The sequence below is a fragment of the Tursiops truncatus genome, chromosome 14, assembly GCF_011762595.2.
Source record: "Tursiops truncatus isolate mTurTru1 chromosome 14, mTurTru1.mat.Y, whole genome shotgun sequence".
Lineage (NCBI taxonomy): Eukaryota > Metazoa > Chordata > Mammalia > Artiodactyla > Delphinidae > Tursiops > Tursiops truncatus.
In genome coordinates, this window is record NC_047047.1 from 53916511 (window position 1) to 53941625 (window position 25115).

Here is a 25115-nt window from a genome sequence, read left to right on the forward strand (position 1 = left end):
TTTTTTTTTTTTTTGCGGTACACGGGCCTCTCACTGTTGCGGCCTCTCCCGTTGCGGAGCACAGGCTCCGGATGCACAGGCTCAGCGGCCATGGCTCACGGGCCCAGCCGCTCCGCGGCATGTGGGATCTTCCTGGACCGGGGCACAAACCCGTGTCCCCTGCATCAGCAGGCGGACTCTCAACCACTGAGCCACCAGGGAAGCCCAGGAGTATTTATCTTTTTTGAACTTTGGGTTGTGGTAAAGAAAGAAAAATATTTTCTTGACAATTTTTCTAAAACTGCTGTGTGGCTGGGGGGCATGTAATATGGCTTTTTATCTGTCCACCAATCAGCTTGTTTTTATGAATACCTGCTATGTGCCCAGCCCTGTGTTAGATATCCTAACAATGAAAGGCAGTAATTGACTAAATCATGTGGTACAAACTATCAGGTACCATTGCAGCTCAGAGATGAGAGATTGATGTTAGACTTGAGCAGCTGCAGAGGGGCCCAGAGCAGGTGAATAAGAAAACGACATGCAAATTGCCTTTTTGGGTAGGTAGTAGAGAAGATTGAATAAGCAAGGCAAAGGAGAGTGGATACGTTTTTTTTCTTTTATTCATCCTTGCCATCGTTAGTTTTTTCTGAAACTTAGAACATTTACCATGTGAAAGATGGAGCAAAAAGAATTTCTCAATTTCTCTCGAATACACAAGGAGTCCTCTCTGTAACACTCTGTTCAAAATCTGTGTTACTGCAAGGGCCTCCCACCCACTGCTACATCCTCTGTGATTCTGGGAGAAGGGGGGTCCAGCAGAGGCCCATAGGCTACCACATTCCATGCTGTGGTATATTGCCTTTGATTAATAATTAGTATGTTGGTTGTCTAACATAACAGCCTCTTTTTTATTTTTCAAAAAATGTGCTTTTGTTCACTTTTGTTGGTCTCCCATCTTATATGGCAAGACAAGCAATGGTTAATGTGAGACCCACAAATCAGTGTAATTCAACAAAGTCTTGTGAGCGAGCATAGACTACACGATAGCCGCTGTGTTAGGAGATGTAGGGATGCAAAGGTATAGAAAGAATTAGTCCTGGCTTCAAGGAGCTCCCATCCAGGTGGTGAGAAGATGTGTAAATAAATAATTTTCATCGAATATGGTGAGTATGATAACAAATGTATGTAGTAGGTACAGGAGTAGCCCGGCATTTGGAGGGTGGATGCCTTCAAGAGTTGGGAATTTTGCCAAGTGGCCAGGGTAGGGCAGGGTGTTCCAGGCTCAGGGAATGTCATAGGCAAAAACATAGCAATATGAAATGACATGGTGAGTGTGGAGAACTAGAAAGAAGTTAGCTCTTCTGAAACCTAAAGTATAAGGTATGTGTAGCAGAGAATGGGGCTGAGGAGATATGTGGAGGCCGCTTGGTGAAAGGAAAGCAACCCAGTGAAGAATTCCTCAGTGGGTAGAGATGTGAGTCTCCATGTTTGTCTAAACACCTGTATCTTTGGCCAGAGATAGTGATGGGGAAATTCTCTAGTATCTGAAATGCCAGTAAAGTGATGGTTAATGGTTAGCCTCTCATTTTTAGTACGATTTTTGTTTTCTCTCTTTTATTTAGAGAACAGGAGTTCATTGACTGTTCATAAACTGCTCCCCTGAGCCTAGTATCATTTGGCTTCTGTGTGGCTTTTAGAGAACTTCCCAAGATGGCTTTTTTGAGAGAACAAAGAATTGTGATCATATTTGTACTCTCATCTGTTTACCAATTAGTAGGCCTGGTCCTCGTAGCTATTATTTCTGGGGATCAGGAAGTCAGGGAAACGATCCTATTGAAACTCCTGCTTCCAGCCAGGACTGCCCCAAGACAGAATCTGAATCTCCTGTTCTTAAAGTTCTATAAGGAAGGTAAATTTCTGCCCCCTTAGTTTGCTACCCCTTATAGAAATTCATCATCTGTTGGCTTCCTGAGTCAATTCCTGCTTGTTGGCTGGGAAGGAGGAGATAGAGTAATAGGCCAGCGATCTGAATGGGCCTTCATGTTGTGCAGTTCCCTGTGATGGATGACAAAGCTGCCATCAGCCCCGTCTTCAGCTGGAGAAGTCCCCCTGGCCTTCTAATTGCACTTAGAAAATTGCAGTTTTCTAATCAGTCTTTTCATTATTGTCTGCATCCACCCTTCCCCCCCCATTCTCTGATTTTCCTCCATGATTTTCCAGGCCTAGAAAACAAAGGCATGAATCACTGAAATTCACTGGGTTTCCACCTTCTTTGCCCAGAGTCCAGGAAAGCCACTTTTATGTTTCCAGTACAGTCAACTCTTTATTATCCAAGTGTGAACTTTATACTCCGTGGGTGGTCTGTTAACACCAGGCTTCCTCTTGCTCCCCAGTTCACTTTTACCATATTAAGCAGGATGTGTTCAGAGCCTGGAATAGAGTTTGAAAGGAAAACACGTGGCCAGAACACAATGTATCCCAAAGCCACGTGTCAGTTTTTCTGGATTATCCACGTCACTGGCAGGATAGCTTTGAGTTTCCTGAATAGGAAGGTATAGAATCAGATATACGTGATGAAGCCTCAGCCTGTTGCACGCCTGCCCTGCCCTTGAGGTCCTCAGAGAGTGTTGTCCCAGAAGATGTTTGTCTGCACCGGGAGCCCCATGCTCAGATGAGCCACTTATGGGTCCTAGTGGGCCCTTCTCAAAGCCAACCCCTGACTTACATTCTCACATTCTTTTCCCCTGAAAACCATTACAATGCAGAGCATTCCAAATTTGGCTGCTGAAGACACTCCTTTATGTCCATAGAAATTTACAAAAGAAAGAGGAATAAATGTTCTTTTGTGCCTACTAAGGATTTTCTGTATCTTTTTAGTATAGCTTGAAATGTCAGTGTTATTGCCAAAAAAAAAAAAATCGGTTTAAATTTTAGCACTAACACCTTTTTCCTTCTTCAATTTATGTTGATCATTAGCTTGAGTTTATTCAGTCCAGTGTGTACAAAAACATTAGTGAGGATGTAATTTATTTATTCCCCAAAAAGGGGTTTAAAAAAAAAGTACATTGGAGCCATTGGATGACCAGTTCCGTTTTTAAATTTTTAACCCCGAAATTGAGGGCATATAAAATAAAGACTTTTGTTATATATTTGTGTTTTGACTTTGCAAGATTAATAGGGATTTATATGAGGTGATTAAGCAATAGCCATGGATTTGTTGGGGAATTTTTGGTGATGAATGGCCAGCTGGCAACATGGCCCGAGTAGGGGACTGGGCTTCTGCTCTTACAGGCCACTTTTCATTCCAAGATGTCAAAGCCTTTATGGAAATCAGCTGGTTAATCCTTCAAGTCCCTTCCTTCCCCTTTTTCCTCCATCCCGCTCTCCCCAATCCAGTTTACTGTCTCTCTCCTGGTGCAAAGGCAGTTTACCAACTACTGAAGGAGAACTAAGCTGACCCAGGCCAGAAACTGAGTGAAACTCGGGGTCAGCTGGTGGCCTGGCGAGGCTGACTGTGGGAGAGGAGGTCAGTGCAGCCCCGCTCGAGGCCCTGGCTGCTGCCCTTGCTACAGATTCCAGCTCTTCTGTCCCAGCTGGATCACAGGTCCCACCTGAATAGGAAGGACTTTTAAAAAGCCCTGTCAAGTAAGAGAAAGAGGAGAAAAGATTTATTTACTTTGATTGAGAGTTGGAATTACTGTTATTTTGGGCTTAAAATTTTTCAGAAATCAATTCAGTTATCTAGCGTCTCCTTTGGTTATAAAAAGAAAAACCTCTGTGTGTGTGTGTGTGTGTGTGTGTGTGTGTGTGTGTGTCCTTTTAGTAAATGTGGTAAACTTAATGGACTGTCAGATTCCATGCAATGGATGATGTGATGACCAAGAAGAAAAATGTGTCCTACTGAATTTTTTTCACATTTTTTTCTTGACTGTCAGTGTAGTTTGTGCTCATCATAGAAAATTAGGGAAAAGAAGAGAATATAAGTCTACTCTTACCAACATCTAGTGGAACCCACTGTTATTGGTTAACAGTTTCATGTTATTTACTTCATCTTTCTTCCTATGCTTTTTTAATGTAGTTGAGATTATGCTGTATATGTGTAAGCTGTAGCTTACTTTTTCCATTTAACAGTATCGTGAAAGCATTTGCTCTTATTGAAAACTCTTTATGGTGTAGCTGCTATGGAAAATAGTATGGTGTTTCCTCAAAAAAATTAAAAATAGAATTACCATATGATCTAGCAATTCCACTTCTGGGTATAGACCCAAATTAATTGAAAGCAGAATCTTGAAGAGATATTTGTACATGTTCTAGTTGCATTATTCACAATAGCCAAGAAGTAGAGGTAACCCAAGTGTCCATTGATGGATGAATGGATACACAAATGTGGTATATATGGACAATAGAATATTATTAAGCCTTAAAAATGAGGGAAATTCTAACACACAGTACCACATGGATGAACCTTGAGCACATTATGCAAAGTGAAATAAGCCAATGGCAGAAAGACAGATGCTACATGATTGCACTTATGTGAGGTTCCTGGGGTAGTCAGATTCAAAGACTCAGAAAGTAGAATGGTGGTTACCAGGGGCTGGGGAAAGGGAAATAGTTAGTGTTCAACTAATAGAGTTTTAGTTTTACAGTATGAAAAGAGTTCTGGAAATTGGTGGTACACCCATGTGAATGTGCTTAACACTCCTAAACTGCACACTTAAAATGGTTAAGATGATAAATTTTATATTATGCATATTTTATCACAATTTAAAAATTTTTTTAATAACAAACATTAAAAAAACTCTTTGTACTCTATCATTCCTCTAAGGTTATCGTCCTGACTTCTTATAATAATTTTTTCTTTTTTGCTTTGCTTTCTACTTTTACTGTCTACGCGTTGCCAAAAGTAAATTGCTTTTTGCCTGGTTTTGTAATAAGAAAAATATCTTTGAAAACATCACTTGTTAAAGGTAGCATATTTTTGTCACCTGAATAATCAGGCATTAAGTTTACCTTACCATTGTTCCATTACTGGCCACTCAAGTTTATTTCCCATTCATTCAACAAATATTTATTAAGCCCTGCTGTATGCCAGGCTATATTAAATACAGCAACTGCTTATTAAAACCCCTACTTTAGTGTAGAGAGGGCGACAAAACAGTCTCGTCAAATAGAATCACAGATCTAGAACTTTAGAACTGGAAAGAATCATAAAGTTTTTTGTAATCCACTCCCATCCCCATGCATATGGGAAAGTTCAGCCCAGAGAGGTTGGGGGATTTGCCCATTTTCACACAGCTGACCAGGGTGTAACAACTACCTGACAACAGCTAACGTTTGTGGAGAGCTTAACTCCCTGCTCCTCATTGGGTTCTTTCCGCTGGACCCCATTGCTTCCATCTATCCAGTGTTTTTACGTCAGGGCTTTGAATGGTGATAACTGAAGCATTTTCTAGAACAGTGCTTCTCAGATCTGCTCATGAATCACCTGGGGGCCCCTTAAAGTGAAGACTTCCCTTCAGTAGGTCTGGGGTGGAGGCTGAGATCCTGCTTTTCTGACAGGCTTTAGGTGATTCTGATGCTGCTGGTTCTGAGACAGTATTTGAGGGCCAAGGGTCAGAGAGCCAGCCCCTGTGAGCACCCAGCTCCACCCCGCCGGTTGAAATACTCCCATCTTCACACCCTCATTCTCAGGGCTTGTGTCTGGAGCTTGGAGCCGTGGGAGAGGGTGAGGCTCCTGAAGGGGTCAGCCCAGAATCCTTCCTCCATCCACCTGGGATGACCTGCACTGAGGGGGACCGCATGGCCCCAGTGCTCTCTACGGGAAGTCCACACTCCCTTGTCCGGGCAGCCATCCCAGTGGACTCAGTGCCTGGGGTAGGACCCAGGCTTTGTTGGCATGCAGTGAATATTTATCATTTTGAAAAATAACAGTCTGATATTCTGGTGAGAAAAACAGCCTCTCAAGAATACAAGAACAGGTCCCAAGGTTACTAGGAAATCAACCTTGGGAAATAAATTTTTGAATAAAACAGTGCTGATGGAGGGAGCTTATGTTTGTTGAAGACCTCCTCTTTGTGCTGGATCTAATGATTTGTTACCCCAAGTTAATTCTTATTTGCAGAAAGTGTTAGCTGTATGATCCATGCACTTCCTATCCAGCTTCCCCATCAGTGCTCCTGGCGCCCCCTTGTCACTCCTCCGTGTGCTTCTGCATCTCCCTAGTACTGCCTTCCCTGTCCATCCCATTAGCCATACTCTCATGTGCTCTCCCCATTTTCTCTACTTCTTACTGGTCCCCCCACTAAGCTGAGGTGGTGTGAACCTGGAAGCCTGGGATTTAAATACATAAGGAAAATATGCTTATAGAGACAAAGCTAGGGCTGGCTTTTGTGTGGCAATCCCAGTTCTGCCACAGCGGGTTCTGTGGCTAGCTGCAGAAGTCCTGGTTTAGGGTTCTGTTTTGCTTTACAGCTGAAGACAGCAGTTATTTTCTAACCGCCAGATTTATTCACACGAGAGACTCCACTTCCCAGGCAGGAATCCTGGGACTTAGGTCTGATTCCATTTTCCCACTGTCCCTTAGCCCTTCCCAAATCCCTCGTGCCTTCTAGACCAGTCCTCTCCCCAGGCAAGAGGTCCTTCTTTCACAACTGCTCTGAGGGGCCCCAGCCCTTTGCCACAGCTGCAGGTTGCGTTTCATTCCCATGCTGCTGAAATGAATCCAGTCGGGGTGGGTTGTTAAAATATTCAGATGATCATGTGGCATTTTAAGGCTATCATTTGTGGTCCCTGCCAAAACTTTAAGGGAAGCAAGCCTTAACAGGGATGGTTACTTACATAGCAAGTTTCCAGGCATTGCTGGGGGTTGGGTTTGCTTTGGGTTTGTTTCTTCTACGCTCTTTTTCTTTTTTTCAAAGTAAAAGTTTCCCCAGTACTCCCCTGCCCCCTTTTTAATTGCTTTTCTTTCAACCCCCAGATTTTATTGGGGAGGGAGATTCTCATCAGGACCCCTCTTTAATCCCCCAGCTCAGCCTATTCAAAGTCTCTTTGAGCCTCACACATATTTGAATGATGAGAGAAATGAAGTTGGTGTATTTTAGACCCAAACTTGTTGACATTTGTTCACTTCCCTTTCAGACTTCTCAGGAATGTTCAAGGTCATGATATCTCGGGATGAGATCCTGTTTGTATTTTTAAAAACAGAGAGAGACATTAAGTTAGCACATTTCAACCCAAAGCAATGGACAAGGTGCAAAACATTTTCTTCATTGGATATTCCGTTTAAAAATATGTTACGTCTTAAAAGAATAAGCTGTTTAAGAAGTGAAGCTTGAGAATATAGGATATACTTCTTGTTGACAGACTAAGCTTATGGAAACTAGTCAGGTAAAAGCAGTCAGAAATGATCAGTATATTAAACTGTGCCTTTGAATAAGTTGCCCAAGATCAAAGCTTCTTCCTATTGCGGTGAGAAATAAAGATAGTTTGTTTATGCAACTGCACATCAAGAATTCAACCCCCAACTTTCTACTTTTAAATATAGAAATCTGCAGACCTAACCTAGAGGTAGTAATTAGTTTGATAAAGGGCTCAGAAATATCTGTCTTGCTCCACTTGTAGCTGTTGGCTTCCTGGGGTATTGTTGTTGGAAGATTTGGGCAGTGTTGTCATTGCCCGGCTTGCAAGGGATGCAGGCTTTAAATGGCCTCAACACATTTTCACAGTATTATGTAAAACTCTAATATAGTGGGTTATTTTTTTTTTTTCTTAGCATGTGACATGCTTCATCTTTTGGGTAAATCAACACCTTGGTTACCTTCACTGAGCCATTCCCAATGAATCCAAGCCAATTCAGATTCACAGACAGTACAAAGCAGTGTCATAGGCACAGTGGGGAACATAGAGACGAATGATATTGTCCCTATTTCAAAAACCAAGTGAATAAGACAGGTGTGGATTTAAGTAACTGTAAAGAAGTAAGAATTTAGTAAGTGCTGGAATGAGGTCAGACTGTATCACAGGAGCCAGCTAGTAGGGGTTGGAATGTCAAGGATGTGTTGGAGAAGGGAGAAGTCTTTAAAGACTAGGTGAGATTTAATTGTTGGATAAGGTTAATTTTCATAGATTGGAGAATAAGTGAAGTTATAGTGGTATAGAGCCTATGTTGCTAAGTAAGTTGTGAAGGTCTCATTGCCCAAGTACAAAGGAAGGAATCTTAGTACAGTGCTCAGCATCATGGGGACCACCTAGGCATATATAATTAAGTCTGTATTATTGTCAAAGTTTAGCTATGATCCAGTCTAGTTGAAAAGAGCTTATCCATGTGAAACAACCAACAATGACATTCATGTAGAATTCTAACTCTGTAGTACATATAATAAGTATACGAATTCAAAAAAGAATGTGGACTGGGATAGCCAGGGAAGGCTTTCTAGGGGAGTTAGGTATTTGAGCAGGGTCTTAGAGCATGGGTGTGATTTGGAAACGCCAAAAGTGGTGAGAAAAGAGCATATCAAGATGGTGGACAGTATGTACAGTGGCACACTGTTGGAGAAGGCATTTGCATGTGGGCCAGTGGGGGATTAGAGCTGGAGAAGACGTGGTGTGTTTGGAGAGCAGTGCAAGATTTGATAAGAGACCAGTTGTGGCAGGCCTTAAATGTCAGCCAGAGGAATTTGGATCTGATCCAAGAGTTAAGAGGAAGTCAGTAAGCTCAGGCTTACACTGGTAAATAGGCTGCTGTCTCCATGCTCATGAGATACACTGAGGGGTGTGTTAAATCTCTCCAGCCTCTCTCAGTGATGGACAAAATCTCCAGCCCCTCGGGGAGGCTAACAAAAGCTCCCTAGTAGCAGTCCACCAGCTCCGTCTGGCACTTGGAGGCCCCTGTGGCCTGCCTGGGCAGCTAGAGTTGGGAATAGAGGTGCTGCTTGTGTGCATTTTAGACTTCATGGCTATTGTCTGTTCAGCGTTGCTAAGAAGACCGTAGAACCACAGCGTTTATAGCAGGAAAGGGAATTTAGAGATCATCTAATCCAGTGGAATCCTTTCTTCAAACAGAAGCTTAAGTGGAAGTTCAAGATGTTCAAGATAATAGAGATGGCAAATACGTTGCAAGTTGAGATGGGGGCCTGGAGGCCCACCCACATAGCTTCTCAGCCATTGGGAGCCCCAAAAGGGACTCCAGAGAGCACCCTGACTCCCTATTTCAAACCAGAGATCTAATCCAAACCACTATCTGTAGACAGGAAAATAGACACAAGGGGGCAAGTGACTTCTTCCTACTTGACAGATGTGTCTGGCTCCGAAGATAGCCCAAATTAGGGATGTATTCAAGAAATAGCAAATTTGTTTCCTGCCTCTTGATTCTCTCGCTTCCTCTGCTGCAGCCTGATCATCCTCACAGAAAATACCACAACCCCAGGCCCTTGAGCTGCCCTCCTTGGATAGGGCACCATGCACTAGACCTTATTGCCATCAAAACTTTGCTATTCTAGATTCCCCTTTCCTCAGAAATCCACTCTCAGCTGGCTGACTGCCACTTGGTATGACCAACAAATCATGCTCACATGTTACCAAGTGCTAATGTGTAAATAAGTTAATTTTTCTGGGTAGTACAACTGTTTTTCAGTAGTGATCTTCTGGAGGCAATGCCTTTAACTCAAGTCAGTAACTTGGGGGCAGGCTTTCAGGCAGCACACAGACCTGGCAGGAGCACTTGTTGAGGCCTCACTTGACTTCCTGCTTCTCTGTCCTCATACTGAGCTGACTTAGCCTTGGTGCATTTGTCCTTTGTGGCCAGCTTCGGGCTGACCCTAGGAAGGCTTGTGGGGCACGTGGGCAGGTCTCACGTGAATGGGCCAAGGGAGCGGACTTGAGAGAGACCCTCCGAAGCCTCATTGTCGTCCTTCCCCTCAGCTGCCAGTGATGCCCAGGTTTCCTCAGCGACTGGACTGTCCTGCAGGCCTCTGGAAATAGCTTCCCACGCACGTTCGGGAGCTTATTCCCCCTTGAGCCGGAAGGGACCCTCACCAGCCCAAAGGCCCTGTGTTCCTGGGTGACCACAGGGAGGGTCACTTGGAGAGGCACTGGGTGAGTGGAAAAGCCTCTAGCTGTGAACGCACCTCCCTGAGGTTGAGGGAGGCAGGGTGCACTCGCGGGTAGTAGGTCTGGGTTCTGGCACCTGCTCAACTACTAACCAGTGATGTGTGGCCTCGAACTTCTTTGGGCTTCAGTTTTTGTCTGTAAAGTTGGAAGCTCCAAAATGTGCAATAGGTGAGGGTGGGGAAGGACATGGTGAGTAATGGGTATGCAGGTACAAAAGAGCTAAGCAAATATAGGGAATATTTATTGTCAGGTAGCTAAGTCTTTGTCTGCATCATCAGCCATGTTGAAGCAGCTGTGCTCAGAGCCTTGCTCTTCACCACACTGGTGACCAGGACACAGCACCAGAGTGCGTGGCTGCAAACCGAAATACCCTAATTGTTTGGCACAGGGTCTCACTTTTCATCTGATTGTGTTTGGGACACACGGATACAATTTGTCTAGAAAACCTTGGTTCTATTCTTGGTTTTTGCCCCGATCTTGGATAGGTCACTTGAGCTATATGAGCTACCTTGTTGATTTATAAAAATGAGAATAATAATGCCTACTTTTCTTCTCTCTTAAGAATCTTTTAGGGCTTCCCTGGTGGCGCAGTGGTTGAGAGTCCGCCTGCCGATGCAGGGGACACAGGTTCGTGCGCCGGTTAGGGAAGGTCCCACATGCCGCAGAGCGGCTGGGCCCGAGAGCCATGGCCGCTGAGCCTGCGCGTCCGGAGCCTGTTCTCCGCAATGGGAGAGGCCACAGCAGTGAGAGGCCCGCGTACCGCAAAAAAAAAAAAAAAAAAAGAATCTTTTAAAGATAAAATATTTTTTGAAGATAAAACTTTTTTTTTTCTTCTTTTTTTGCAGTACGCGGGCCTCTCACTGTTGTGGCCTCTCCCGTTGCGGAGCACAGGCTCCGGACACGCAGGCTCAGTGGCCATGGCTCACGGGCCCAGCCACTCTGCGGCATGTGGGATCCTCCTGGACCGGGGCACGAACCCGTGTCCCCTGCATCGGCAGGCGGACTCTCAACCACTGCGCCACCAGGGAAGCCCGAAGATAAAACTTTTAATAAAATGCCGTTGATATTATTATTATTGCCAAGGCTAATTTCCAAGTGTGTGCTTTGCCAGGTTCACATTAGCAGAGTTCTGACTGGACTGTTAGAAATTCTCACCTGTGATCTACATGCAGACTTCTCACGCAGCTTCTAGAAGTGTTCATTCACCTCACTTAATATATCCTATTTTAATAATTCTAGGAAGAAAGTAAGGTTGAAAAGAAAGGGGACTTCTGTTAGCATTTTATATAATAACTGAAGCTATATATCCTCCAAGCCCCAAACTGTACAATAAAAGTTTTCTTGGATAATACTTTTCTCCCATAATTCCTAGCACATTGCTTATTAAGTTATTAACCAGCAATTCCTCTGGCAGCATATTAAACTTTACTTTTAAACAAGTCACAGAAGGGGGGAAACATGCATCTCTCATAAAAGGAATAAAAAACATACACCCTCTAAAACGGTTTCTTCAGGCTTTGAACAAATCCCAAGCCCCACACAAGGTCCCTTTTTCCTCATTCTGTACACATAACTTGAGTGTTAGTACATTAATGAGAAAAAGATGCCTAATAGAAAGATGGAAAAATATGAGGGCCTCTGGGGGTGTGGGAGGCTCCCTGGGAGTCCTCTGAAAAGGCAGGTGAGCTTTCATGGAGGGAAAGGCAAAGCCTTGGCATTGAGCTTGTGGGGTTCCTCTTGAGCAGCGGCACTCCCAGGGAAGCAGAGGCGGCTGTGGCTTCGACCTTGACCTAAGAAGTGCCCCAGGGCCTTGTGCAGACTGCCTGGGCCTGCCTTTGCGGAGTGCCGACCCAGAACCTTGGTAAAGTGATTATGGCCCCCTGTTTTCAGATTCCGTCCCCCAGGGACAAAATCAGCCTTTCCAGGGGCGGCCCCATGTGCTCTGTAGCACATGGCTGGACATTTGGTCCCTTTCTGGACAGACTCACAGCTCATGGTCTCTTGCTCTGTGCATGACGACTTGGTAAGAATTCCTTACGAATTGGTCAACCACCAGAGCAGGGCACGAAGATGGCTTCACTTTAAAAGGAAAATCCAAGTAGGAGGGCTCTGGGGCAGCTTATACATGTGGGTGTGAGTATAAACACTTGCAAAACTCCAGACCAAGAATGGCTGGATGGAAGTTGGAACATAACCATAAAAAAGCAGCTCTGCCGTCACCCGCCTCCCCTCCCCCAGGGGAGGGCAAGGTAAACGAGCAGTCCCGGGTAGCCAGTCGGGGCCTGCGTGCTGCTGCCAGCTGGCCCCTCATGCAGATCTGAATTCTGGATGTTACAGCGGGGGAAAATAACTTGTTTAAAAGTATATATTCTGCAATTCATGACCGTTTGGCATCTTGGTTTAAACAAATCCCTTATTGTTTCTCCAGGAATGCCGTATGATGTTTGCTTGGCTGGGAGCTGTGGTGAAAATGGAAGTCAGAAGGGAGAGAGGGGTTCTTTTTATTTAATTTACACTTCCACATTTATATGACTTAATGTAGCCTGCCTCAGAGAAGTACCTCCTGCCTCCTAACCACAGCAGCTCTTCCTTTTAAAACCAAATGTAGGGAGAGGCGGCGTCTGGTCTGCAGACGGCTGCCCTGTCGCAGAGTCTCAAACTGCCGAGGACTACAAAGATGGCCAGCGGGATCTCTGGGAGACCAGAGGAAGGTCAAAAAAATAGCCCGTCAGGTCAGCCATTCAGACTGTCCTCAGAGGCTGTTCTCTAATGGTTAGTCAGGGAAGGTTTCCTAGAGGACAGGCTTTGAAGTGAGTTTTAAATACAGGACACGGCGTGGCTAGACATGTGTCCAGTGGGGGGCCATGGCAGGGCGTGGGAACACGTTATAGACTATTTCCCTCCTCCCTCTTCTACTACTTTTCCGCTCTCTTTACCTTCTCTTCTCCCCCAACCCCCGGCCCGGCTTCTCACCTGCCTTCTCACCTACTTTCCCTCTCTTTTTTCGGGTTTTCTTCTTTGCAGCCTATTTCAGGCCCGGTGGTGGTCCCCGGGATATTGCTTCATTAACTCCACTGCTGGCTCCACAGTGAGAGGCTGCTCGTGCTTTGTACTCATTGTGGTAGAGACCAGAAGTGACCTGTGTAGGAGTGAGCCCACGTAGGAGCCCAGATTAGAGGAAGAGCCCACAATGGACTGTGATGGGGCCCTGCCAGGACTCACGACCCAGAGTCATTCTAAGCCATCAAGCTGGCCAGCTGCACCTATTTCATTTTCTGGTCTTCATTCTTCCCGGCATGTGGCAAGCATGTTCCCACCTTTGTATCTTTGCTCCAGTGAACTCTCCTGCCTGGAATTCCTTCTTTCCATTCACTAGCCAAATCCTTCCATGTCTCCAGACCCCTCCTCCATGACATTCTCTAAAACTGTTTTTTGTGTGTTTTGTTTTTCTCCACATACCCCCCCCCCCCACACACACACGCACACGCGCGCAGCCATAAGCTCTTCAAGGCCAGAACCTTATCCCCTCCCTCCATTTCTGTTCCAAGTAGGATGTCCCCCATGGTGCTTAGTAAAGGTTTCTAGATTCATAAAGTTAAGCCATGAGTCTAATCAGGATTCTGCGGGAGTAATTCCCTGGAGACTGGAGTGACCTTAGACCCTGACTCTGTTGAAGTCCAGATATGGTCTCCGGACTTAGAGACCTTAACAAACGCTAGTGGCCTAAAGCCAGAACAGCTGTTTTCAGCCCACTGAGTATGGCAGTGAATTCTTCTGGAAGAGTTTTGTATGTCCAAAGTGAACTGTTTCTTCCAGGGAACCCACCAAGGCTTCATGCTAATGAGCAGGGATCCCAGCCTTCCAGCATGACTTGGATCGATGGGGTGCCACTAGCGCTTCAACCCTTTGGAGCTTTTGGAGCTCTTAAAGGTCACTCCTCAGCACTCCCATTTGGGGCATGTCACCCATCCGCTGTCGTTTCCTGCTGTCCCTCCCCTTCCACATCCTCTTTGCACTTCTTGTTATTCTTCAAACATGTCACATGCTGTCATCTTTGGACATGGTGCTTCCTCTGCTGGGGTCATTCTGTCCACGGTCTGTCTCCCAGACTCCCCCTCATCCTCCAGCTTTGCCAAGGCACTTCTGGGCTCACCTAGGCATTTCCCCCTTCCCCATCCTTAATTTTCACTCTGTCAACCCTTCCTTTGGGCACCCATCATACCATATGATTGGTTGTGTGTTTCTGTCACTAAACTAGTGGCTTTCAAGGTTTTCTGACAGCCACTCACAACAAGAAATACATTTTACAGATGACTTTGTACTCTGTGTGTGTGTGTATATATGTGTGTATATATACACATATATATACATATATACACACATACACACACCTATGAAATCTTGTATAGTTTGATATTTTACTGTCTATGTAACATATGAAAAGTCTGCAAAAAAAAAAAATGCAACAGAGAGAGAATTTACTCAAGATTTATTCGAGTATTCAATTTTGGGAATGTTAGCATTCGACATATCCACCATCATTTTGGATATCAAGCATACCCCACTGATACCATTCAGTATAATAGAGGGTGACTTATAACCTGGAAAAGAAAAAGAAAGGAGTTAGACTAAATCAATCAATATCTTTACTTAAAATTATTACATTTTATAAATTATATCATATCAAAGATAATTTATTAAAAATTCTTTCTGGGGCTTCCCTGGTGGCGCAGTGGTTGAGAGTCCGCCTGCCAATGCAGGGGACACGGGTTCATGCCCCGGTCTGGGAAGATCCCACATGCAGCAGAGCGGCTGGGCCCATGAGCTATGGCCACTAAGCCTGTGCATCCGGAGCCTGTGCTCCGCAACGGGAGAGGCCACAACAGTGAGAGGCCTGTGTATCAGTAAAAAAAAAAAAAAAAAAAAAAAATCTTTCTGGGCAAGGATTTTATAGAAATCCTGTGTATAACAAACAATTTAAGGGAATGATGCTTACCCTGACTACTTTAATGTACTGGGATTATATTTTCTTCATCTCTCCCTCCTTCCCTTCCCTAGCTAGCTCTCTCCTTCCTCCTCCATCCCCCTCTTCTTCTTCCTTCCTTTCTTTCTCTTATGCTGGTCACCACCTACTAGTTTATTTCATAACTAACAAAATGGATCATAACCTACAGTTTGAAAAACACTATTCAGGACTCTAAGTTCCTTGAGGGCAGTGACTGTGTCACTGAAGCATTTCATCTTCATATTTCCATACCCTGGCACTATTCCTGGCTCTCAGTTTCCTCTTAGTAAATGTTTTCTGAATGAATGGGCTGCAGTTAAAAAGCTCTGCAGCCACTGGAATTCCGGAAGGGACAGGAGAAGTGAATAATTTATCACAGACTTCCCAAGAGCTCCTGCTGTCCTCTAGACACTAGGACCATTGTGGATGAGTCTGGGAAGCCTTCCTGTCTCGGCCCTGCCTTCTGCCTCTCCCAACTTCCAGGAGAGAGGGCAGGAGGTTTAATGAAGTTCAGAGATCAGGTTCTCAGGTGGGTGTTTGTCAAGGGACAAATGATAAAAAGAGTGGAAGAAAGAATTTTAACAAGCCCTTCATTTCATTTTATATATGTAAACTTAGTCCTCGTAGTACCTGATTCCTGCTACTCCTTCTAAAACCACTATTATGCTGTTTTTCAGCCCATCTGTTAGACCCTGACCACTCCTGACTTTTTTCGAACACTCTAAATCTTTATTATACCATGCCCCATGCCAGGATTTTTCCATTTGGGGGAAGAAAAAAATCCCCAAACCCACCAAAACCCTGTGGCTTGGTTTCCTGTCCAGCTGGCTTGCTCTTTCCCAGGATTTTATTCCCATCATCAAAGTGGCTTGACAGACCGAGAACAAACCTCTGGCTCACCCTGAACTCACAGCGTACCATTTCCAAGTCAGAACAAACATCGAGTAATAGGGAGAGAAAAAGAAAGAGAAAAAAAAATTATTTTCCTGACTTAGAAGCCAGTTCAGAGTGAAGCCCAACTCTGATTCCAGACGGCGATGTTCTGAGGCTGAGGCTGTGGCTGTCCTCGAGGGTGGAGCCTCGAACAGTGGACTCCAGGCCAGAATTTCTCTCCGAGTCAGTCTCAAAGGAGAAGCCATGGATGGACTCCTTTGTAGCCCCAGATCCTCTCTGTTTCCTGGAATCAAGAGCAGCAGCCTTTGAGGGAGCCTCCCATGATCTCGTTAGACTACGTTAGACTTGGCCTAGAGCCTCACAGTTATGGGAGCAGTCAGAGTGGTCCCTGCGGTGTCCCAGGAGGCCTGCAAGCTCGGCAGCCTGTGCCAGGTCAAGAGAAGATGCAGGGCTTCCCTGGTGGTGCAGTGGTTGAGAGTCCGCCTGCCGGTGCAGGGGACACAGGTTCGTGCCCCGGTCCGGGAAGATCCCACATGCCGCGAAGCGGCTGGGCCCGTGAGCCATGGCCGCTGAGCCTGCGCGTCCGGAGCCTGTGCTCCTCAACGGGAGAGGCCACAACAGTGAGCGGCCCGCGTACCACCAAAAAAAAAAAGAGAGAAGATGCAGAACACTTCAGCCTGGCAGGGGCTTTAAAGATTGCCAGCCTTTCCTCCCTATTCATTTAGAAATTTAAAAAATATATATTAACCTAGCTAAAAATCTCATGGAAAGTAGGCTTGAAACCCTGTAGGGTCAGGGGTAGGAGGGGAGGCCCCTGAGTTCCTCCAGACTTGAAAGTCAAACCAGTTTCCCAAAAACTTCCCTTGATGGTTCCATATGGCTTCACCAGCAGAAAAACATCTAGGGTGAGAAGCTATGACTCTATGAGGCCAAATGGAGCAAGGAGCACACCAAGGAGCACCAGTTAGCACGGAGTATCCCAACTCCTGAAAGCCTGGCTTGCCTCACTCTTGTTTCCACCTTCTCAATACATTCTCTGTCTTCCCAGACTGGTCTCTCCAGGTCCCTGGACAAGCCAAACTCATTTCTTCCTACATCTATTGCCCCCTCTCAAAATCCCCTTCCTTGTCAACTTTGTCTATCTAAATTCTTCCCATCGTTCACAGTCCAGTTGGAATTACATCTTCATAAACCCATTTCCATGTCTCCAGTCCACCCTAATATGTTCTTTCCCTTAACTCCTTACATCCTGTCCTGAAGTTTGTCTTTGTTTCTGTCTCCATAATGAGACAAAACTCTCCGAGGTCAGAAATCATTTCATGTGCATCTCTTCCCAGCACCTAGCTCAAAGCTGGATGCTCAGGAGGCCTTCCACCTGCTATCTGCAGACCATTTATTATTCAGCCCTGTGCTTCATGTCTGATAATTCATTAACCCCTGGCATTAGGTTTTCTTGCTTTCTTTCTTGAGTGACCATTTCTCTGCGGGGAGGGGAGGATATCCCACCTGTTAAACAGTGGAAATGCCAGAACTGGAAATATCATTAAAGAAGTTTTCATAGACTGTGGGCTTTTCAACTTCACAGGTCAAGTTATGGACTGACCTGGGGAAAATTGGATAGAGACAAAAGGTAGGGGTAACATTTGGGAAGGGGGAATTCCAAATAGATCAAAATGTTAACAAGAACAAAAAAAGGAACTGTAAAGTACTAGAAGAAAATATGGGAAAATTTAAAAATGTATATCTATATTTATCTTGGAGAAGGGTTAGAGTGTTAGCATGACATAAAATCCAGAAGGCATAGATAAAAATATTAATATATTTGACTGCATAAAACTAAACATTTTTGAATTGCAAAAAAATATAAATAAAGTTAAAAGACAGATGATAAACTGCAAAAACATATTTGCAACACATGTGACAAAGGGCAGATTTCCTTAATATACAAAGAGGTCCTACAAATCAATAAGGAAAAGACCAATAACATAATGGACAGGAGATTTGATTACAGTTCACAGAAAAGGAAATTCATATGAGTAGCATATGAAGGGATGGTTAACCTCACTTATAATAAAATAATTGTGACTTAAAACAATGAGATACTATTTTTCACTTAGCTTGGCAAAGGTCTAAAAGTTTAATTACTGTGTTGGTCAGGTTGTTGGTGGGTGGGATTCTTACACACTGTTGGTGAAAGTATAAATAGGTACAGTCTCTTTGGTGAGCATCTTATCAAAATCAAGCAAAATTTTAAATGTGCAAATATCTTGATCCAGCAATTCAGCTTTTAGGGATTTCTCTTTTGAGTACTCATTCATATGCATAAAACTCAGTTACATATATCTTTATTGCAGCGTTGTTTTCAGCAAAGTATCTTTAACAATCTGAATTATTTCAGTAGGGGACAGGTACATCCATGAAATGGAGCAGTTCACAACCATTTAACAAATAAGGCAAGGGCTTCCCTGGTGGCGCAGTGGATGAGAGTCCGCCTGCCGATGCAGGAGACACGGGTTCGTGCCCCGGTCCGGGAAGATCCCACATGCTGCAGAGTGGCTGGGCCCGTGAGCCATGGCCGCTGAGCCTGCGTGTCCGGAGCCTGTGCTCCGCAACGGGAGAGGCCACAACAGTGACAGGCCCGTGTACCAAAAAAAAAAAAAAAAAAAAAGTTAAACAATCTCTGTTTTTAATAGAATGATATATCTAAAATATATTAGCAGGAAAAAAAGTAATACTCAGAACTTAGTATGTAGTAAACCACTACTTATATAAAAATAAACAAGTGGGTAGCTATAGATAGATGCTTGTAAATGAATAGAATGTGTCTGGCAGGGTATACTGTAGAAAGTAGTAATAGCGGTTGCCTCAGGGGAATAGAACATGTGGGTAGATGGTGGGGGCATGGAAAAGGAACTTTATTTTTACTGCATACCCTTTTGTACTGTTTGAATTATTTTTATACCATGTGCATGTGTTACCTGTTTTTTAAAACTAATTTTTTAAAATAGCCAGGCGTAGGTATGAAATTAGGCCAAATGTGAGGTATACACATAAACTAGTAGTTATGTCAGGGAGCAAGCAGATACTGTAGGTGAAGCAAGTCAGTGGGACAGAAGTGAGGCAGGTCAACAATGGGGAGACCTTGAAACAAGACAGTTTTAACGTAAAAGTATCTGATTTCCTTTTCATGCAAATCATGCGTATCCCTAGGATATGGGCAGTTCAGGACAGAGCGTGAATAAACTTTAGGGAAATGGTAAAACTGTTAATTTACAGGGAGTGAGAAGGATGGATTGAGGGATCAAGCCAGATGGAAATATACTAACCAGAACTTGTGCCCTTCCCTCATCGTAGGTCGGAGGCGGGGGAGCAGGGCAGGGAATGTACCACATCAATGCTCACAGTGATTCACCGTGAGGTGAGGTGATTAGGGTGTCAGTTGTACACGTTCAGGAATCTGATTCAGGTCACAGAGATACTAAGTGGCAAAGCCAGCATTCAAACCCAGATCTGTCCCTACTGTTTCTACTGCTTGCCCTGAGTTCTTAGTGCACCAAGGAGGTTTGGGCCCTTTTCATGGTCAATATGAACTGAGGCTCAGAGCCGGGGACTTTCGGTGCTGTACTCAAATGAAGGTCTTCATTCTTTTTTATCTAGACCCCCTAAATCGGAGCCCACTTACTTTTTCCAGCGTGTGGTTCAAAGCGTAAAAAAGAGCTGCTCCATTTATTGAAAAAAGAAAAAAATCTCATTTATCGGGAAAGGAATGTCTGTTGCAGCGTTTGTTAATGCTTTTCGCGTGTTTGTTTTTTCAGCTGGTTATTTTAAGTCCGTAAATATGGTTTATCATATGTGAGTGCAATTCTCCTCCGAAATGCTAAATCAGTGATATTCATAACCAATGATTTTCCCCCTAAATTTGTCCAGTTCAGAGGAAGATAACAGAAAATGGTGTCGTATTCCCCCCACCCCCTTGTTTCCAAATAACTGGGATCAGATATTGGTTGTCTTCTGTTTTCAGTTAATTTTCTTTGGAGCCAGAGCATAGAGTTTTCTCTGTTTCGTACACTCACAGCCCCAACCTCCACCATATGCACTAGGACTTCATTTTCTCCTTGACTTGCTCGTGTGTTCTCACCATTGGTGACTGTCCATCATTTTTAGCATTCATTACAACTCTGAGCGTCATGACGTGCCTGGTAGAAAATACCCATTTTCTCTTTTCTGTGACTCAGGCTTCAGAGAGAGAAAATATCAATTTATTTTCTGTTCTTTACTTTTCTAGGCAAAATCCATGTTTGGTGACCAGAGCTGTGTATATTGATATTCTCTTCCTGTTGACTTGCTGTCTTGACAAACCCTCAAAAGACAACCGGCCAGGTATGAGTCATATTTGTATCATATTTTGGAATGATTACAGGTCTTTGAAATGTAGGTAGGGTACTGAGCGGCTCTACTACGCACTCGCCCACCTTCTACTTTTGCAGGACTAACCACATATCAAAATTAAACATAGTATCATACGGTTTCCTCATAGAAGCTTCCCAAGGAAACTTGTCCTTGTTTAGTTGCAAGTTTGTTTTCTATTTGGTCATTCAGGGAAGAGTCTGGACTCTACTCAGATTCCTCTGTATTTCTGAGACCTTGGCTCTTTCCTATTTCATGCATTTTCTTTGAAAGGTCATCATTTTCAATAACTCAGAGTTCATTCTGTTCCATTTTGTAGAGATAGCCTAGTGGACTCATTTGATGCTGGAGCCCGGATATTTGAGACTCAATCTCAAATCCACCCCTCGCTACCTCGAGCTCTGACTTTATACATGTTCCTTGGTGTCATGTATATTTCCTGGTATGGGCCCCAGATCCACATGCAATTGTTCTATTTTCATCATGATTCACAAAGTGGTTTTCTTAAAAGGGAGAGGGGCAGCTCCAAATAAAAAAATGTTTTGATGTGTTTATATAAGAGGCCTCAGGAAGTGCTGTACATGAGTTCCAGGCCACAGACTGAAACTGATTTTCATCAACACAAACTGGAATGCAGGGTAATGAGCCTGCAACTGGTTAAAATCAGCCTCTTCTAATTGATTAGGCCTGTCTAAAGGAGGCTACAATTACAAAGTCAGATTTTGAGTACAAGCAGGCCAGGCCTTTCCTCTGTTACATTTAGTCTGTCAATGATTTGTTGTCTTCAGTAAATATATTCAGGCTGTCAGAGTCCAGCTCTGTCCATATGGAACCCTGTTCCCAAATTCAAGCCAATTTAAAATGCTTTGGGGGGGAGGTGCGAAGCTGCCTCACTCGTATCAATGCATATTAGCCCACAAGGCCCCTGTGGCCATGCAGAGGTAATAAGAACACACCTGGACTTTGATCAGCTCCACGTCCCTGCATAGGGGTAGCTGTTGCATCCTTTTGGTAGAAGAGGATCATATAGTTTTATGGCTGTGAAACACTTCTAGTTTATACCTCTTACCCCAGCATAATTATTAATAGTGCCCCTTTTACTCTTGAAAGTGTCCAGGTTTGCACAATAAATCACAGGTCACCCTAGCTATAAGGGACCTCAGGGTTGCGTCCACTTTATTTTACACTTGAGTTAACTGGGGTCCAGAGATTTTATATAAAGAGATTATGAATCAGGTGTTACCTAGTAAATCATGTGGGGTTTCTACCATTTTTGTATTTCAGTTCCAAATTTCATGTAGCTTAGTAATACTTCTCTGCTTAATGTCTAAAGAGCCTTGTCTGTGAAAGAGTGGCTCACTACTTACAAATCCATTCACTGGGTTCCTATCATAGTTGTGTGGTTGACTATAATCATTAGGTTTTTCTGAACTAAGTGTTTCTTGGTGTATTCGTACCATTATTCCTTGTCTGGAAGGGTTTAACCCTTGAATGTTGTAAAATACCCTTCTTTCTTCTCCAATTGCCTGTCCTTTACTGATGAGCTAGGTTCCTCCATGAAGATGACTTCGGCCTTTTGGAATCATCCTTTCCACAAACTCTTGCATTATTTAGCGTTTGTGCCCCAATTAAATGTGATCACAAGCTGTTGTTTATTACTCAGCAGTATTTCACTTGCATCAATGTATTATACCTCTTAGAGTCATTACTTTTCAGAGTAAGATATGCAAGGGGTGGGGCACTTTTACTCTTTTTCTAACATGACAGCTATAGCTCTAAATATTTAATCCTGCACTCTACAGTATGGCAGTCACTAACCACATGCGGCTCTTGAACAACTGAGATGTGGCTGATCGAAGTTGAGGTGTTCTATAGGAATAAAATACACACCAAATTTCGAAGACTTAGTATGAAAAAAAGGTTAAATTTCTCAATAATTTTTACATTGATTACACATTGGAATGATAATATTTTTGATATATTTGTTTAAATTAAAAGTATCATTAGGGTTTCCCTGGTGGCACAGTGGTTGAGAGACCGCCTGCCGATGCAGGGGACACAGGTTCGTGCCCCGGTCCGGGAGGATCCCACATGCCGCGGAGCGGCTGGGCCCGTGAGCCATGGCCGCTGGGCCTGCGCGTCCGGAGCCTGTGCTCCGCAACGGGAGAGGCCACAGCAGTGAGAGGCCCGCATACTGCAAAAAAAAAAAAAAAAAAAAAGTATTATTAAAGTTAATTTCATCTGTTTCTTTTTAAAATGTGGCTATCAGAAAATCAAAAATTACATATATGGCTCATATATTCCTATTGGACAAGCACTGATTTTTTCCAGTCCTTTGGGAATTGCCCTCGTAAACCACAGGATATATATGTATGTGTCTTCTATATGACTGTATGTATTCATATACTACATCCACACAAATAGCGGTAGCAAATTCGCCTCCTTTGAGGATGAATTAGATGTTTAGAACGAACCAAATGTCAAATAAAATGGCAGTTAAGGTAGATAGCACTGTTTAGGATAAAAGTAAACTGTGAGCTTAAAATAGTTAAATCGATTCTTGTGTGTTTCATAAATTATTTCCAAAGGCAGTTTGAGCAATAGCTAAGTGTATCACCAAACAAGGTGATCACTTACCTGGATGTGTAGATTTCAGTATGATTTCTAAGTATTGTCGTGACAGTTTTACCTTGTAAATGCCTTGAAAGAATGGATCGTGGTTAGGTCCTGTGTCCCCCAACTAAGCAAGTAGTAGGCCTGCGTTAAATGGATTTGTTATTAACTGATTGATTGAAATGCAGAATTTTCCTCAGTTTTTAGAATAGTAACAGGTGTCATCAAGATACAAATCTTATTTAAACTCATGCATCAATCACACGTAAATTCATTTTCCAAATTCAAATCAAATGTATATATTATATGTTTGTAAATACACATCTATATACCTCTAAAGCTCACAGAGCTCAGAGTAGGGAGTACACTACATAGGCTTTAAAGCTAGATCCCTAGGTTTGAATCCCAGGTCTGCCATTTACTAGCTTTCGTGACCTTAGGCAAGTCATTTACCCTCTTTGAGACACTTCTCCTCAATTGTAACTGGGGATATAATAGGATCTATACCTTAGAGTGGTTGTCAACTAACACATGTAAAGTCCTATGTAAAGAATGTACTTTGTATGGCACAGAATAAGTGCTCAATAAATTTTAGCTACCATTAATATTATTATCATCGTTATAATTATCACTGGCTGGAAACTATGAATCTAATCCAGTTTCCTGCAGCCTGGCAGAGTTATGGTCAATCCCTCACACTTACAACTCTCCTCATGTTCTTCAACATTTTCAAGAAAGAAGAAATGCCTGCTTTCCTAGGAAAACACTGAAGCATACCTGGCATGGAATGTCAAGAATCCACTTTGGAATGCTCCTGCCCCTCTGACTGATCTAGAAAAGGATCATCTTGTGGTTATGGTTCATTATGTTTTTGTTGTTCATCAGACATGACATGCTAACGTCAGACAAGTTAAGCACCTACATCTGGAGAGACACATGATATGTTTGGGGCTTATACGTAGGTCCAAAAAGGGATTACAGATGCTATAAAGGAAGTGTGTATGGGATACATTGGAGGCACTAAAGAATGAAAGGTCGTTTCTACTTGGGAGGACAAGGAAGCCTTCATAGAGGAGGAGGTAGTTGAGCAGAGTTTTGAAGATGAGTAGAAATTCACCAGATGGGCAAAGGACAGGTGGGTATTATAGACAGAGGAGGGAGCATGTCTGCAGCCACAGGCGCTCACGTCAGCACAGCTTTCAAAGAACTGGGACAGTGCGATTGCAGTGTTGGGTTCAAGGACAGGAGGTGTGACTAGAAGTGAGGCTGGGAGGCGGGAACTCAGTCAAGGAGAGCGGCATGGTCCAAAGTCTAAGGAGCTCGAACTTGACCCTGTAGGCAAAAGAGATTATCGGAGGATATAAGACAGAGGGTAGGATCACGTGGTTTTTAAGACAGAGTGACATTTTCTGTGCCCCCATCCTTAAAGGAGTCTTAGGATCCTTAATGGAGCCAGGTTCCTTTGCCACGGAAAAAGAATGTAACTGTAAATGCATTCATGGAATGTCAGGGCATTGTCATAACCATCATTGAGGGTTTGGGAGATGGGGGGTCCAAAGTGGAGGACTAGAGTTAAAGGCAGTACAATGCTGAAAATAGTTGTTTTAGCATGGTGTGATTTTAGGGGGATTTCTTCCTCTTATTTTCCATTTTACCAATTTTACATAACATAATTCTGTTTTATTCATGTGTGTGTATATACATGTATTTCAACAGTAACTGTATCTAAGTATGAATCTTAAAGGAGATTAATTGTTCTAAAAGAAAAGAAGTAATGTCAATTTCTGGGAAACTTTTTTGGACAGAGGAGGATCTGCCTGTCTCCTCTCAAACACTATTCTGTAAGTGACCTTGGAAGGCTATTTCTACCTCTAAAATGTCTTAGAACATTGAAGGGCTGGGGGCATAAACAATGAGAAAACCAGTGAAGGGGAAAGGCAGAGAAGATGATTAGAACAGCTTAAGATAATGATGTGTTTTGTGTAATTCAGACTTTTATCTTAGTACTTCCCAATCATTTGAGGTTTCCTTAGCCATTAACTAGGTTTTAAAAATTCCAAATCTGGGGGTTTTGTTTTGAGTTTTAAAGTGATTTAAACCCACAAGGACT

General features: G+C 43.5%; 1 protein-coding gene across 8 annotated transcripts in view; it reads left to right on the top strand.

The window, feature by feature from the left end:
• Positions 1-25115, top strand: part of THADA (THADA armadillo repeat containing) — a 313717-nt gene that overhangs the window by 216218 nt on the left and 72384 nt on the right. For all 8 annotated transcript variants that reach the window (XR_012325717.1, XM_073791400.1, XM_073791399.1 and 5 more), the window contains one exon: positions 20271-20365. Coding sequence is in view for 7 of the 8 variants with exons in the window: in XM_073791400.1 (XP_073647501.1) it covers positions 20271-20365 (95 nt within the window). In the remaining variant the exon portion in view is untranslated. The remainder of the gene's footprint in view (positions 1-20270; positions 20366-25115) is intronic.